At 41.5% G+C, this 12,787-nt stretch overlaps 3 protein-coding genes across 4 annotated transcripts; 2 read left to right on the forward strand and 1 right to left on the reverse strand.

Moving 5' to 3' along the window:
• Positions 1-297: 297 nt before the first annotated feature.
• EAF01_002221 (uncharacterized protein) lies at positions 298-2,038 on the forward strand (the record flags this gene model as incomplete). 2 transcript variants are annotated; one of them, XM_038910473.1, is made up of 5 exons in its annotated part: positions 298-421; positions 547-761; positions 839-949; positions 1,004-1,626; positions 1,702-2,038. In XM_038910473.1, exons 2-5 carry the CDS (start codon positions 618-620, stop codon positions 2,036-2,038), a joined length of 1,215 nt encoding a protein of 404 aa, XP_038773395.1. In that variant the 5' UTR covers positions 298-421; positions 547-617. The 2 variants fall into 2 exon arrangements, with proteins under 2 accessions (XP_038773395.1, XP_038773394.1); XM_038910472.1 differs by having other exon boundaries at positions 298-761.
• Positions 2,039-2,815: 777 nt separating this feature from the next.
• EAF01_002222 (uncharacterized protein) lies at positions 2,816-4,834 on the reverse strand (the record flags this gene model as incomplete). The annotated part of the gene is made up of 7 exons (XM_038910474.1): positions 2,816-3,117; positions 3,174-3,474; positions 3,598-4,023; positions 4,077-4,427; positions 4,492-4,572; positions 4,643-4,712; positions 4,824-4,834. 7 exons carry the CDS (start codon positions 4,832-4,834, stop codon positions 2,816-2,818), a joined length of 1,542 nt encoding a protein of 513 aa, XP_038773396.1.
• A 3,488-nt stretch (positions 4,835-8,322) lies between these two features.
• EAF01_002223 (uncharacterized protein) lies at positions 8,323-9,757 on the forward strand (the record flags this gene model as incomplete). Its single annotated transcript, XM_038910475.1, has 5 exons — positions 8,323-8,456; positions 8,514-8,581; positions 8,658-8,881; positions 8,934-9,341; positions 9,395-9,757. The coding sequence occupies 5 exons, from the start codon at positions 8,323-8,325 to the stop codon at positions 9,755-9,757; spliced, it is 1,197 nt and encodes a 398-aa protein (XP_038773397.1).
• Between the last annotated feature and the right edge of the window lie 3,030 nt (positions 9,758-12,787).

Genomic DNA, 12,787 nt, shown 5'->3' on the forward strand with positions numbered 1-12,787 from the left:
TCCCAAATGTTTCGAACTCTCTATCGATATCCATACATTTTCTCGTGCTCTTCTTTATTGACGCACCCCCTCTACGCTCATGGAGGTTTGATGTAGCACCAATTTTGACTATGAGGTCATTACTGCAAATCCTCGATGTAGCTACAGCTTTGGTACGATGTTTTCTCAAGCGGATAGCCATCTTTCCGATTCTCTCGGGTCCAGCGAAGGATAAGGCTGGCCCGGCGTTGAGGTAACGTAATAATGGGAAGTATCTCTATCAAACCTATGCTCTGGGGTGACAAACTATTCATTTGGCTGATTGAGTGACGCAAATAGGATTCTAAATATCGATTTATCTGTAAATTTCGATTGTGAAGGTTATAGAGAGTAAGGAATAGCAATGCATGTAACTTTTATTGTTGTAGATTGAAGGGATTGCGTCAGTATAAGATCTTGCTTCTTTTCCCCCATTTTCTGCTATCAAGCATGAAACTCTTTTCCCTTGAATAATCATAAGTACACCTGCTTATATATACAAAATGGTATCTAATTTCACATTCTTAGCATTCATTGCTTTAGCTATACTACCCATACAAACACTCGCATTCCCTGCTAAAGCTTTCGAGGCAACTGCTATGAACTCAAAAATCGCTTCCTTAGCCAAAGCTGCATATGAAAAAAGACGTGCAAAACGGAGTTCACCTGGTTTCAATGCTGCTGCTCAAATTATAGATGTATCCGGGGAGCATGCATTTGTACCTCCTGGCCCCAAAGATATGGTATGCTCAACACTTCAGATCTCTGCATTTTCTATCCTATAGTGAGTCAAAAGTATCGATTCTAATTGTCTCATTAGCGAGGTCCTTGCCCAGGCTTGAACGCGTTGGCGAACCATGGCTTTCTACCTCACAACGGATTTGCTACCATTTCCCAAATGATAAAGGCTAATGAGGAAGTATTTGGAATGGTAAGATGGATTACACTTTCAAAAAAATTAGGTTGATACTAAGATTTCCAAAAGGGAGCAGATTTGGCTATATTTCTCACTGTCTACGGCCTTGTCATGGACGGCAACCCCCTCTCTCTTAATCCGGGTTGGAGCATTGGTGGAAGCCCCACTCAAGGACAAAATATCCTCGACAACCTTTTCGGTCTACTAGGTTCCCCCCAAGGTCTAATCGGTTCACACAATAAATATGAAGGCGATACCTCACCCACTCGCGGCGACCTTTTCGTCTACGGCAACGCCTGGGTCCTTCAAATGCCTCATTTTCAAGAAATGTTCGATTTGCAACCAGATAAAGAGACTGCGAATTACGACATTGGGGTCATGTCGCAGCTTCGCCAAATCACTTTCGAGAGAAGCGTCCGCACGAATCCGTATTTCTTCTATGGTCCTTTTGTGGGCATGGCGGTCAGTAACGCGGCGCAGAGTTTTATTTTCAGATTCATGGCAAATCATACTGCGCAGCATCCTGAAGGGATCTTAGATCAATTCAATCTGAAGAGTTTCTTTGGGGTCACGGGAGAGACTGGAAATTTCGAAAAGAAAGATGGTTGGGAACGTATTCCACCTGGTTGGGGACGACGAGCTATCGGTGATGAATATGGTATTCTAAGCTTAACAGAAGATATTTTATATTTGTATGTCCCCCATCCCCTCTCCTTCCCCCCACAACCACCAAGAAACATAACTAACTCCCCTCCCCCTCCCAAAAGCGCCTCCGAATACCCCAACACCCTCACCGTGGGCGGCAACACCGGCACCACCAACTCCTTCACCGGCGTCGATTTCTCCGATCTCACCAGCGGCGTCTACAACCTGGAATCCCTCTTCGAAGGAAACAATCTCGCCTGCTTCCTCCTCCAAAACGCACAATTGACCGCGCCGGACTTTTTGAAAAACGTCTTTAGCGATATCACGGAACCGTTGGGTATTTTGTCGTCGACCACCGAGGGCATTTTGGGGGAGATTGGTGGGTGTCCCGAATTGAGGGACGTGGATCAGTCGAAATTTCAGTTTTCTTCGTTTCCGGGGTCGGGGGCGACGATTTGAGGTTGAGGGGGTGGAGATTGGGATAATGGAATGAGAAGGGAGGAGGAGGGAGGAGGAGGGAGGAGGAGGAGGGGAGTGATTTGGTTAAGCATAGCGTGGGAGGAAACGGTAGTTTTGGAGGATGGATACGATTATACTCGTAGTTCATTCGGTATCTACTCCGGTTGTTTACTTTGTTTCATTTTTTTTTCTCTGTTTATTTACCTATTAGGGTCTTTTGGATGAATGAACTCGCGTTGGTTTATGTCCTGTAGCATATTTTATTATCTATCCACACTCTTTCTATATTTACACACATACTCTATTTCCAACGCACGCAAAAAATCGTACATATACCTAATCTATAAAATCTAGTACGAGTAAATTTGCCTGCAATCTGGGGGAAGGGGCATGCGATGAGAATAACTCATAAAAATCAAAAGAAAGATCAGCCCTTCGATCATGACCAAAGCATCAGCAAGACAAAAATCATAAAATATAAATTCTTCCTGTTTAGAATCTATTTCTAATAAGTAGCTAGCAAATAAACAAGCTCTTCAAATAAAACCCTCGCTATCTATTTTTCAATAACAGAACTAGTATACGAGTACAAATCGCATATGTGTGTATCTAAGTCGCAATAAGCAAACACCAACCAGCAGATTTCAGACAAATCTAGGTGCATTAAAATGCATCCTCTTCAAGTTCACTAAAGGTTAGAGGTATACAGTAAGTTTGAGTAGACTCTTCCCGGTCTCTCGACTCCTCTATCCTTCTTTCAAACTTCTAAACACACATCTAGTTGGCGAGACGTGTAGGTAAATCTTTGTTTTGGAAAGCCTGAGCTCCTTCAACGAGTCTTCTCTCAGTGTTCTTTCGACCGTTAACGAAATCTGGGTAGTTGAGAGTGAGCTCAACAGCTCCGTTCACAATATGGTCAGCTGCCTCAACACCCAACATGAAGGAGTGATCTTGGTTTCCAACTTCGTATCTCCATGAACCGAAACGTCCTCTGGAATAGATGTCTTTCTCTTGAAGTTTTGGCAAGAGTTGAGTCAAGACACCTTCTCTCTCGAGGGATGGGGTTGGGTACCCGTGGTCTATAGTAAAGATTAGTCTATGTTGGTATGTAGATGAAGTCGGGGAAGATTCTTACCGAAAGCTCTGTGATAAGTGGAGACAATCTCATCGGTAGATTTGATCATCTCAGTGTTAATGAGACCTTGAATGGAATCTCTAAGGATGTTCTCAACATCGACTGCCTTCTTGGTAGATTGGGAGATTTCCAACATAATGGACCAGTAAGGACCTTCTTGAGCCTCAGAAGACTTTGGCTTGCTACCATCTGCGTGATATAAGGTAGGAAGCTTGACTGATTTCTCAGGTTGGTTGTATGGGGAGTAATTTGAGAAGATCGTTGCTCTGTAGAATGGGCAGTCGTCTTCTGGGAAGTAGAGCTATGGAATGTGTCAGCACGTGGAAACGGATGATACTCGGGATTAAGCCATAAAAAAAGAATTGAGGGGTCACCGCTTCCGGCAGAAAACAATATTGAGACAAAAAAGTGGAAAAGGACTTACCCAGCATTTGTCTCCAATGTTCTCTGGTCGCTCTCCTCTAATTCCAACACCAACAACGTGGGTTGTTGAGTAGAACAGATCCTTGCTCAAAGTAATGAGTGCCTTGTCTTCCATTTGTTCGACAAGTTGATCAACAGCCATGGTGGTAATCAACTTCTTGTAGCCAATGGTCTTGCCACTGGATAGAGTGACAGTGTGTGCATCGGCGTTGACTTTCTTAACCTTTCCTTCCTCTCCAAACAAGGTCTTCTCCTTTGGCAAAGTCTTGGCAACTGCAATCCAAATACCACCAGTACCATCGCGAGCAGGGAAGCGGAAAGTGGCGTTAGGACCCCAGTTTCCAGCAGTCTTGTTGAGAATAACGTTCTTGACGACAGTCTTCACATCTGGAGCTGCGACACGTTCACCGAGCCATGCACATTGCATCTTTTGAATCATTAGCATAGTTTCGAGTGGTAGAGTGAATTAGGAATACAAACATCAGTGGTTGGAACTGCCCAGACCTTGTAATTGTAGGGTCTCATAAACAAGTTTGCGATTCCCTCACCCATATTTCTAACAATCCACTCATCGAAATCCTTTGGTTTGGTAGTGGCAGTGCGAGCTGCTAATGCAGCATCAACCATGCCATCAACACACTTGACTTGTTCCTCCTTTGGCAGAACGGAAATGTTGTTTTGGAATGGGTAAGGGACCCAGAGGTTCTTGCAGCGGACATAAGAGACACGCTCGTGTGTGTACCAATCATCTTCTTTTGGCAAAGCCTCATCAATGCAGTCGTCAAAGTATTTGTAATGTGAGAAAATAACGTGTCCGCCAACATCATAGAGCTGTAAAAAGAAAGTTAGAAAATTGTGTTTGCCACAGTCGCCATGGAATCTTGGAATAACTTACGAATCCCTCAGGAGTAGTATCTGTCGAGGCAAGTCCCCCAGGAGTTTCATTCGAATCAATGATCATCCATGATGCAGTATTCTGCGATTGTGATCAGTAAGAAGGTTCCTCCAAGCTGGCGGTGTGTATCGCCGGGGAGAATGAAACTCACAAGTTGATTCAAACGCTTTGCCGCTCCCAGACCAGTTGGTCCAGCTCCAATAACAAGAACATCTACGTTGCTACAAAAACCCGTTAGCTTAAAGATGCAATGAATGGAATATTTATTGCTCAGATTGTGGCGTGGTGGATGAGGGGATCAAGGTCAATTGCAATCATGAGGGGGTACATACATATCGGCCATTGTGTACGTCTCTAGGATTTTGTCTGAAGGGTGTCTGAGGGTATAATTGGATATAGATTGGAGATGATTCTTGAAAAGAGAGAGGCGGATGAGAGGTCTTAATAACGTATCAGAAGAGTCAAGTCAAAGGTGGCTAGGTGTATCTCTTCCCTTGTATTCGATCTGCCAATAGGTAGGTATGTATGGTATGAAATGACAGCAGTTGGGAAAATTATGGAACAGACCAATTGAAGAAACGCGGTGGGTTGTTGAAATGAGGGTGAAATAGCCCACGTACCTTGAACAAGGATTAAAGGGTCGAAGGGGATTGATAAATTCGACTTGCTTAACTCAAATTAATTAGGTGCCTCTTTGAACTAGCTAGGGTGGCTAATGTTCCCGTCCTCTCTCATCTGTGAACATTCATTCATTCATTCATTGAGCAACGCTTCTGGACCGGTAGACGGATAATGATAATGATAAGAATGAAAATGAAAATGGATTCTGAAGCATGGATCATGAAAAGCTTATCTATTGGTTTAGTCCCGGCATCAACCACTTTTATTACCCTGGAAAGAATGATTCTCGAACCTTGGGACAGAATATGAAAAGAAACACAAAACTTCATCTACTTATCAAACATCGAAAACGGCAGTATTTCATGCCTCTCCCTCACTCACAAGTGAAGTGTCTGTAATACTTTAATCTATTTGCAGCTTCCCAATGGGATCGATCACCTTATGATTGTGATGGTTTGGATGTTGTTGACTCCATGATGGATAATCTTCTTCTCCACAACCTCTGGGGACGTCTTGGCCGAGTATCACAACATGGAGCACTCGCAAAGTAGATATTTAACAAGCCTCCAGAATACTTACTTCCTGTTCCCATCCGTTCCTCTCCTGGATCGACAAGAAACTCTCCCCCAACTTCTCCCCGTCTGTGGTACGCCTTCACCGTTCACCGTTTATTTACCGCGATGCAAGAACCCCTCGGGAAGCATCATGCATGTTACCGGCGTTGTGATCAGAAATCCCTCTAATCACCTGGGAGCTTGGTTCCCTTCCCATTCCTATAAACTGCAATCTTTTGGTAGAGCATTCGAGTCAGAATTTCAGCAAATGAATATCAACATGGATAATCCGCCGATCTCCAAACATTGTGGGCAATAGAAAAAGGTATGAAGTCTTATACAAATGAAAACCGGTTGCAAGTAAACTTCAGGCGAAGATGAGATTACTGGGAATATCCTCAATAAACGTATCAGCATGCCTATTAGCGTTTCCGGATCTCATCTCTGAGACAAGCTCACAAGTTGAACTTCTCCACAACTTTGGAAAAAGTTAGTTCGATGTATACTCTGTATACTCCATAGACCGACCTTTTTGCGGTGACTATCCGCAAAAGTCCACATTTATCTAGCCATCCAGTGGCAGACACAAGGATTGACGTTGACAGGAAAATACATGAAACGGATCAGCACATTCGACTAATCTCTCAAGTAAATCAATCAAATTATCATACATACAGTAGCACCGGAGGAGCCAATTTACAACACTGAGCTTTGGTCCCTTTTGTTACCCCTCTGGAGAACGTCAATATGGGACCAATTAATTAGATTTAGATTTGAGGATATCGTGAATGAACAAGGGGGGGGGGGGCAAGAAGGCCAATGATGATGATGCCATTGACAGATCTCTTGGTGTGACTTTTGATCTTCGCACACGAACAAGGGGAAGGGAAGCAAAAAGATTCATTCAGGGGGTGGCGCCAGAGCTTCACAACAAACGGCTTAGGGACACAAGGTATGAGTATCACCTTTTCCAGATGACGAGGCTGAGAACCTGAGATTGAGTACATTTTAGAGTCAAGAGGTTGTAGATCTACTGCCAAAAGTTTCGACATCTCTGACACGCAATCGCATATTCGATGATCCGAAGGCTGTGTACCGATGTCACTGTGATGGAAATAGAAATTCCCTTTCTTTACCATGGACGATTCAAACTTTCAAGATGTTGATTTGATGGAGAGTAGCGGGATGTCACTTATTAATTTTGATATACCATAGTCGAATTGAGTTACAGTCGTTCTTGTTGGATTGCACTCCAATACATAATAATTAATACATGGGAAGCACACATTTTCATAACCCTGTCATTGCTTTCGAATAAAAAAGGGGGGAAGATCAAAAGTGATTGCGCGTTTGCCGGCCCTTTTTTTCTTCGGACGGCGTGCTCTAACTACCTAGTAAGCTCAAGCCACAGCTGGCCAGTACATACCTACCGGTACCTACTCTGTTCAGATACTTGATTGGTATGCTCAAATCGATTTGGACTCGAAGTCTCGGTAGGACTTGTTGACGGGACCTCCCTAATAGACGACGGACAGGATTCATTATACCTATTGCTGTTAGACAATGTTCATTTGCATCTAAATAAGGATTAAAGCTTTTGCATTCGCTTCTTTGAAACCTTCGAGAAGAGGATGGCTTCGAATTAAGCTTCGAATGTAAGATTATAAATAACTTGAAATCGAATGAAGGAGTAGTTAGATGAATATCCAGTATCTACCTACTGTACTCTGTAGGAATGTGCCGAGACGGAAATGGAAATGATATGGAAATGATAATGAAATATACTTTTCCGGTTAACTACTCGGAAAGTAACCGACCTACCTACCTACCTACCTACTTCGGTAAGCGACCCAGTACGTGAGTGATGATGAGAATGAGGACGGATAGTGATAATGACAATGATACTCGGTAGCAATATATTTGATGATTAACATTACTATTGATGCTTGAGTCCCTGACAGAGAGTTACGTATGTATGAAGGATAATTTAATCTGGGCCCAGAAGTCTTCTAGCCCGGGTAGATGAATATCCACTTTGAACCTTACTACCTACCCAGTATCCCATCCATTTTACCAGAAGGACTCCAACTAGAGTGAGGAGGTATGAGATATTAGATGCACCTCTTATTGTTATTATTATTATTATTATTATTATTACCTAGTACTACTATCTCGATATCTGTACCTGCAACCTTGAGCCTAGGTAGCATTGAAATCACCTCGAGAACTTGACCTCAAATCAAAGAGGTAATTATCGAGTCCCCAGTAGATCCAATCACAACGGCTAAGGACATAAGGACCAACTTCTCTCACTCACTTCACTCTTTTCCTCTCTTGTCATTTCAATCTTTTCTTCTCTGAATTTGCTTCGGCCCCTCTTCTTCACTGTAGTATTCTTTGGTTAAATCATACCATATTCCAATCTTTTAATAAATCTCTCCAATTCGCCTCATAGCGAAAGAAAGTCGATAGTTAATCGCTCTCCATCTGGAATTTTAACCTTTCCGATCGTTATCTAGTGCTTGGCACACAGGAAACGCGTACACTGCACAATCCTTATTACTACCACACCTAGATTGTGATCTTTCACATTAAACATCTCCAACAACATTCGAAGAACCATTTCACCAATTCTTCATCAATACAACTCGCAATCATGACTGAAGAAAAGGTTCGAGTTTCCGGAGAGATCTCTAGGTCGGCAGATTCTCCTGTCCTTCCTACAGTTAATCCTGCCGCCGAGAAATCAGAGCCTCCAAAGGCTGCGGTACACCCAGCATTTTACGTTATGTAAGTTACGATCTCAACATCAACAAAACAAACGATTCGCTGACTTTTTTGCAAAAGGACATGGATTTTCTTTAGTTCTAGTGTTATTCTATTCAACAAATGGATCTTATCGACAGTCGGATTTCGTACGTTTTTTCCAGCTTGGTCGCCTCATGCGATTGCACCGTTTCCACTCGCGATCATGAATTAACAGTTTTGCAGATTTCCCTATCTTCCTCACATCATGGCATCTTGGGTTTGCGACTTTGATGACGCAGATTCTCGCTCGAACGACCAAACTTCTTGATGGACGAAAGACGGTTAAGATGACGGGTCGTGTATACTTGAGAGCTATCGTGCCTATTGGAATCTTCTTCAGTTTGAGTTTGATTTGCGGAAACTTGACATACCTCTATCTCAGTGTTTCTTTCATTCAAATGCTCAAGGTATGTTGAATGGCTCGAGATCGAATTTCAATGTGCTAACGCTCAATTGTAGGCTACCACTCCTGTCGCAGTCTTGCTCACCAGTTGGGCCCTTGGAGTTGCTGAACCCAACATGAAAACTCTCTTCAACGTCTCCTTCATTGTTATCGGTGTTGTTATCGCATCGATCGGAGAAATTGACTTTGTTGTCATTGGTGTTCTTTTCCAAATTGGAGGTATCATCTTCGAGGCTATTCGAATTGTTATGGTTCAGAGACTTCTCAGCTCTGCCGAGTTCAAGATGGACCCATTGGTATCCCTTTACTATTTCGCTCCAGTTTGTGCCATCATGAACTTCTGCGTCGCACTTTTCTGGGAAATTCCAACCATGACCATGGGCGATTTCTACAATGTTGGATTCTGGACTCTTTTGGCCAATGCTATGTGCGCATTCATGTTGAACGTTTCCGTTGTATTCTTGGTAAGAAAATCTCAATTGGTAACCCAAAAATTCATTGCTAACATTATGTGCAGATTGGCAAGACTTCCGTTCTTATTTTCACTCTCTGCGGTGTCTTGAAAGATATTCTCCTCGTCTGTCTTTCCGTCATCATCTGGGGAACTTTCATCACCCCACTCCAATGCTTCGGATATACTATTGCTCTCGGTGGAATGGTTTGGTTCAAGCTTGGAGCTGAGAAGATCAAGAGTTATCTTGCAGAAGGTGGACGCCAATGGGCAGATCTCGGTTCCCGTCGACCAGTTCTCCGCAAAGTTATCGTCTTCGGTCTCATTATTACCACCATTTTCACTCTCCTCGGTGGATTTGCACCTTCGTACGACATCCACGCCAGCGAATATATCAATGCCGCCAAAAACGCCGTTGGAAGTTCATAAAGTGTTTCTATGTTAAATACCTTACCGAAGCATATTTCTTTTCGCTTCGGTAATGGATAAGAAAAGTTTGGGGTATATCATTCTATTGTAATCCATACACCAGATGGTATGGTTCAATGGGTTGGATCAATTGAACCATGAGATATCTTTCAAAAGTACATACTAGACGCCCCTGCATATTGTGCTCTTATGACATTATACAAGTATCTTAGTTAGCTCGGTCTGGCACTGGCGTTTTTATTTCCTTTGCGATCCTCGATGAGAATTCACTTTTGAGGATTCTGTTGCAATATCGGGCATGACGTTTTACAATACCATGTTTGACATGAAAGATAGTATTTTTGGTAGACGAATGGATGGTAAAGGGTGGGATGGTATGGTATGGGAATGCACGGATATGCATGTATTTATGTATAAAATGGGGACGGTGTAAGATTTTCTACGTCGATTGTGTGAATAGCAAATATTATAGAATTAAAGTTGTATACATATATTTTTGGCCATTTGAATTGTGAACTTACATGTTTGGTTATGGAACTTGGTGATTTGAGTGGGAGTTGTTCAGGGGTTGGTTGGGAATTTGTGATGGGGAGTGGGCATGTTTTTATAGTTGGTATGTATGTATGTGCGTGTAAATCTAGTATGTATTACTTATACGACTGAAGGTATGAATGAACATATATATATGTATTTATATGGATACATAGTTATACGATAGGAAAGTATAGAAAATGGGATCTATTTGGTGGAAATAGCGCTGGGTAGGAGGGAAGAGGGAAGAGGGAAGAGGGAAGAGGGAAGAGGGAAGAGGGAAGAGGGAAGAGGGAAGAGGGAAGAGAGAAGAGAGAAGAGAGAACATAGAACAGAGGGAGGGAGATATTGAAGATTGAGCATGTTTTCTATATACACATATTTTTATTTTCTGAATTATCGGGGTCTTGGCTTTTAGTTCTCTTTTTATTTTTCTTCTTTTTTAAAAAGAGAGGGGGGAAAGGAGAGGAGAGGAGAGGCGAATATGGATTTGATTTTAAGGAAGTAGTTGCTGCATGCAGGTGGACAATAATGATATATTATGGTAGAGGTATAAGATACAAGATGAATAATTGGTTTTTGATATTTGATATTGGAGAATGATACTTTAGTCACTAGTGAGTAGGTGAAGAGTATGAGTATGAGTATGAGTATGAGTATGAGTGAGTTAATGAGGAGATAGAGCATAGAGACGGAATGTTTAGGCTGATTAGGGGTTGATATCTGGAGGTTTGGAGTGGTTTGAAAGGTTTTTGGAATGGATTGCGATAGGACCTGAGAGATGTGAAATAAGTATATTTACGAAGAAGAAGAAGAAGAAGAAGAAGAATCGACACTGGTTCATTCAAATCCCTTCTTGGTATTAGATTTTGAAACGCAAACTAACATAGCAATGATCCCTTTGACTTCTTATTGAATATGAGATTTAACGCAAGAGCTCTGGATGAGAGGATGTATGTACCTCGGTATACTAGTAAATACATAGACCAGGAAGGAATAACTTGGTTACGTTTTGACTTATATGAATTTTGGTGCTGATAATCAAATTGTGTATCACTAGCAGTAAATTTGAATAAAGATTGATAAATGAAGAATCTTTTAGATGATTGTGATATTTTCTGATAATTGGAATATGGTATGGAAACCAGCTCTTGTGTATGAGTAGTGAATATCCCTTGGTATTTCAAAACTTCAAAATAAGCCTCAGAATCGTGTTGTAGTGATATTTGGATGGCTGACTGCATCAGCAACTTTCCGAAGAGATTGATAAATTAGAAAATGACTAGGGCTTTTCCTTGAAAATTGGAGAGGAAGATCCGAATGTGGGATTTTGTATGTATAGATAGTTGGGTTCGTTGGAAATTTCGGGAGGGGAGGAATTGATGATGTTTTGGGATGGATGAAAATGTAAAATGATGAGATGAGGTGGTGGAAGAGGGAACGGAATGAACGGAATGAGGGGTTTGAAGAGGCGAGGTGGAGTTGATTGTTAGTGAAAGTAATCAATGGATACACATAAGACCAAGTGATGATTTGAACGAGATGAAAGGGATTACAGAAGGTGGAAGTGCTAAGGGGGTAAGCGAAAATGTAAGATTACAAGTAAATGTTAGTTTGATGGGGAGAAAGGTATGTAGGAGGAGATTATAGAAACGAACGAGGAATTCCATAAAACACAATGAGTAGAAGAATAATTATAGAAACGGAGAATGAAAACATTATGAAAATAGCCAAGAACTTGAATCTCAGTTGAAGAAAGTGAGAAATGTGGAAAATTGTAAGTTTGATTATCGAGTCATGATTGTCAAATGGAAACCCTTCAACCGGATAAAGCGGATGAAGATGATCGATCACTTGATTTTTGTAAGAGTATTGCCTAGGTATATAAGTGAGGAGGTTTCGTATTGAAGAAGTAAGATAAATAACAATTAAATAGAATGTAGAGGCAGGCAGAAGTAGTTGTGGAAATAAGCGAGAAAGTTCTTTCATTGAATGGTAAATTAAGGGGAGGAAGAGTGTGAGTAATGAATGTGACATGAAGGCTTGATATTGGGGGTATGATCTTTTATGTGGCCAATGTGAAGTGGGGACTATAAATATTTAGGTAACAATCATGTAATATTCAGGATTCGTGGTGTGCTTGTATTCTGATATTTAAATGACATTCCAACCGATATAAGTGGTTGGAATACATGAGGAGTAGACGAAAGTTACTTAAAGGACGTTGAGATTTGTAGGTATTATCTACTCTTGAATATCTAGGGGTTTGCTAACAACATTACCCTGTCTCAGCCTGTACCCTACCAGATATCTAGATCTTTCACGATTCAAATTCGAACTGGTGGGCGGGCTCTACATAGAAGAAATAATAGGCCGGAATTAACCACTAATAAAGCCCTTCAATAATCCAAATATTCCATTCCACTTTAAAGAATTAAACATTTAAATATTTAAATTATTTTTATAATTGAACATTATTCAAGGATTTATTATGTATTA

The sequence above is a fragment of the Botrytis porri genome (assembly GCF_014898465.1).
Source record: "Botrytis porri strain MUCL 3234 chromosome Unknown BPOR_003, whole genome shotgun sequence".
NCBI lineage: Eukaryota > Fungi > Ascomycota > Leotiomycetes > Helotiales > Sclerotiniaceae > Botrytis > Botrytis porri.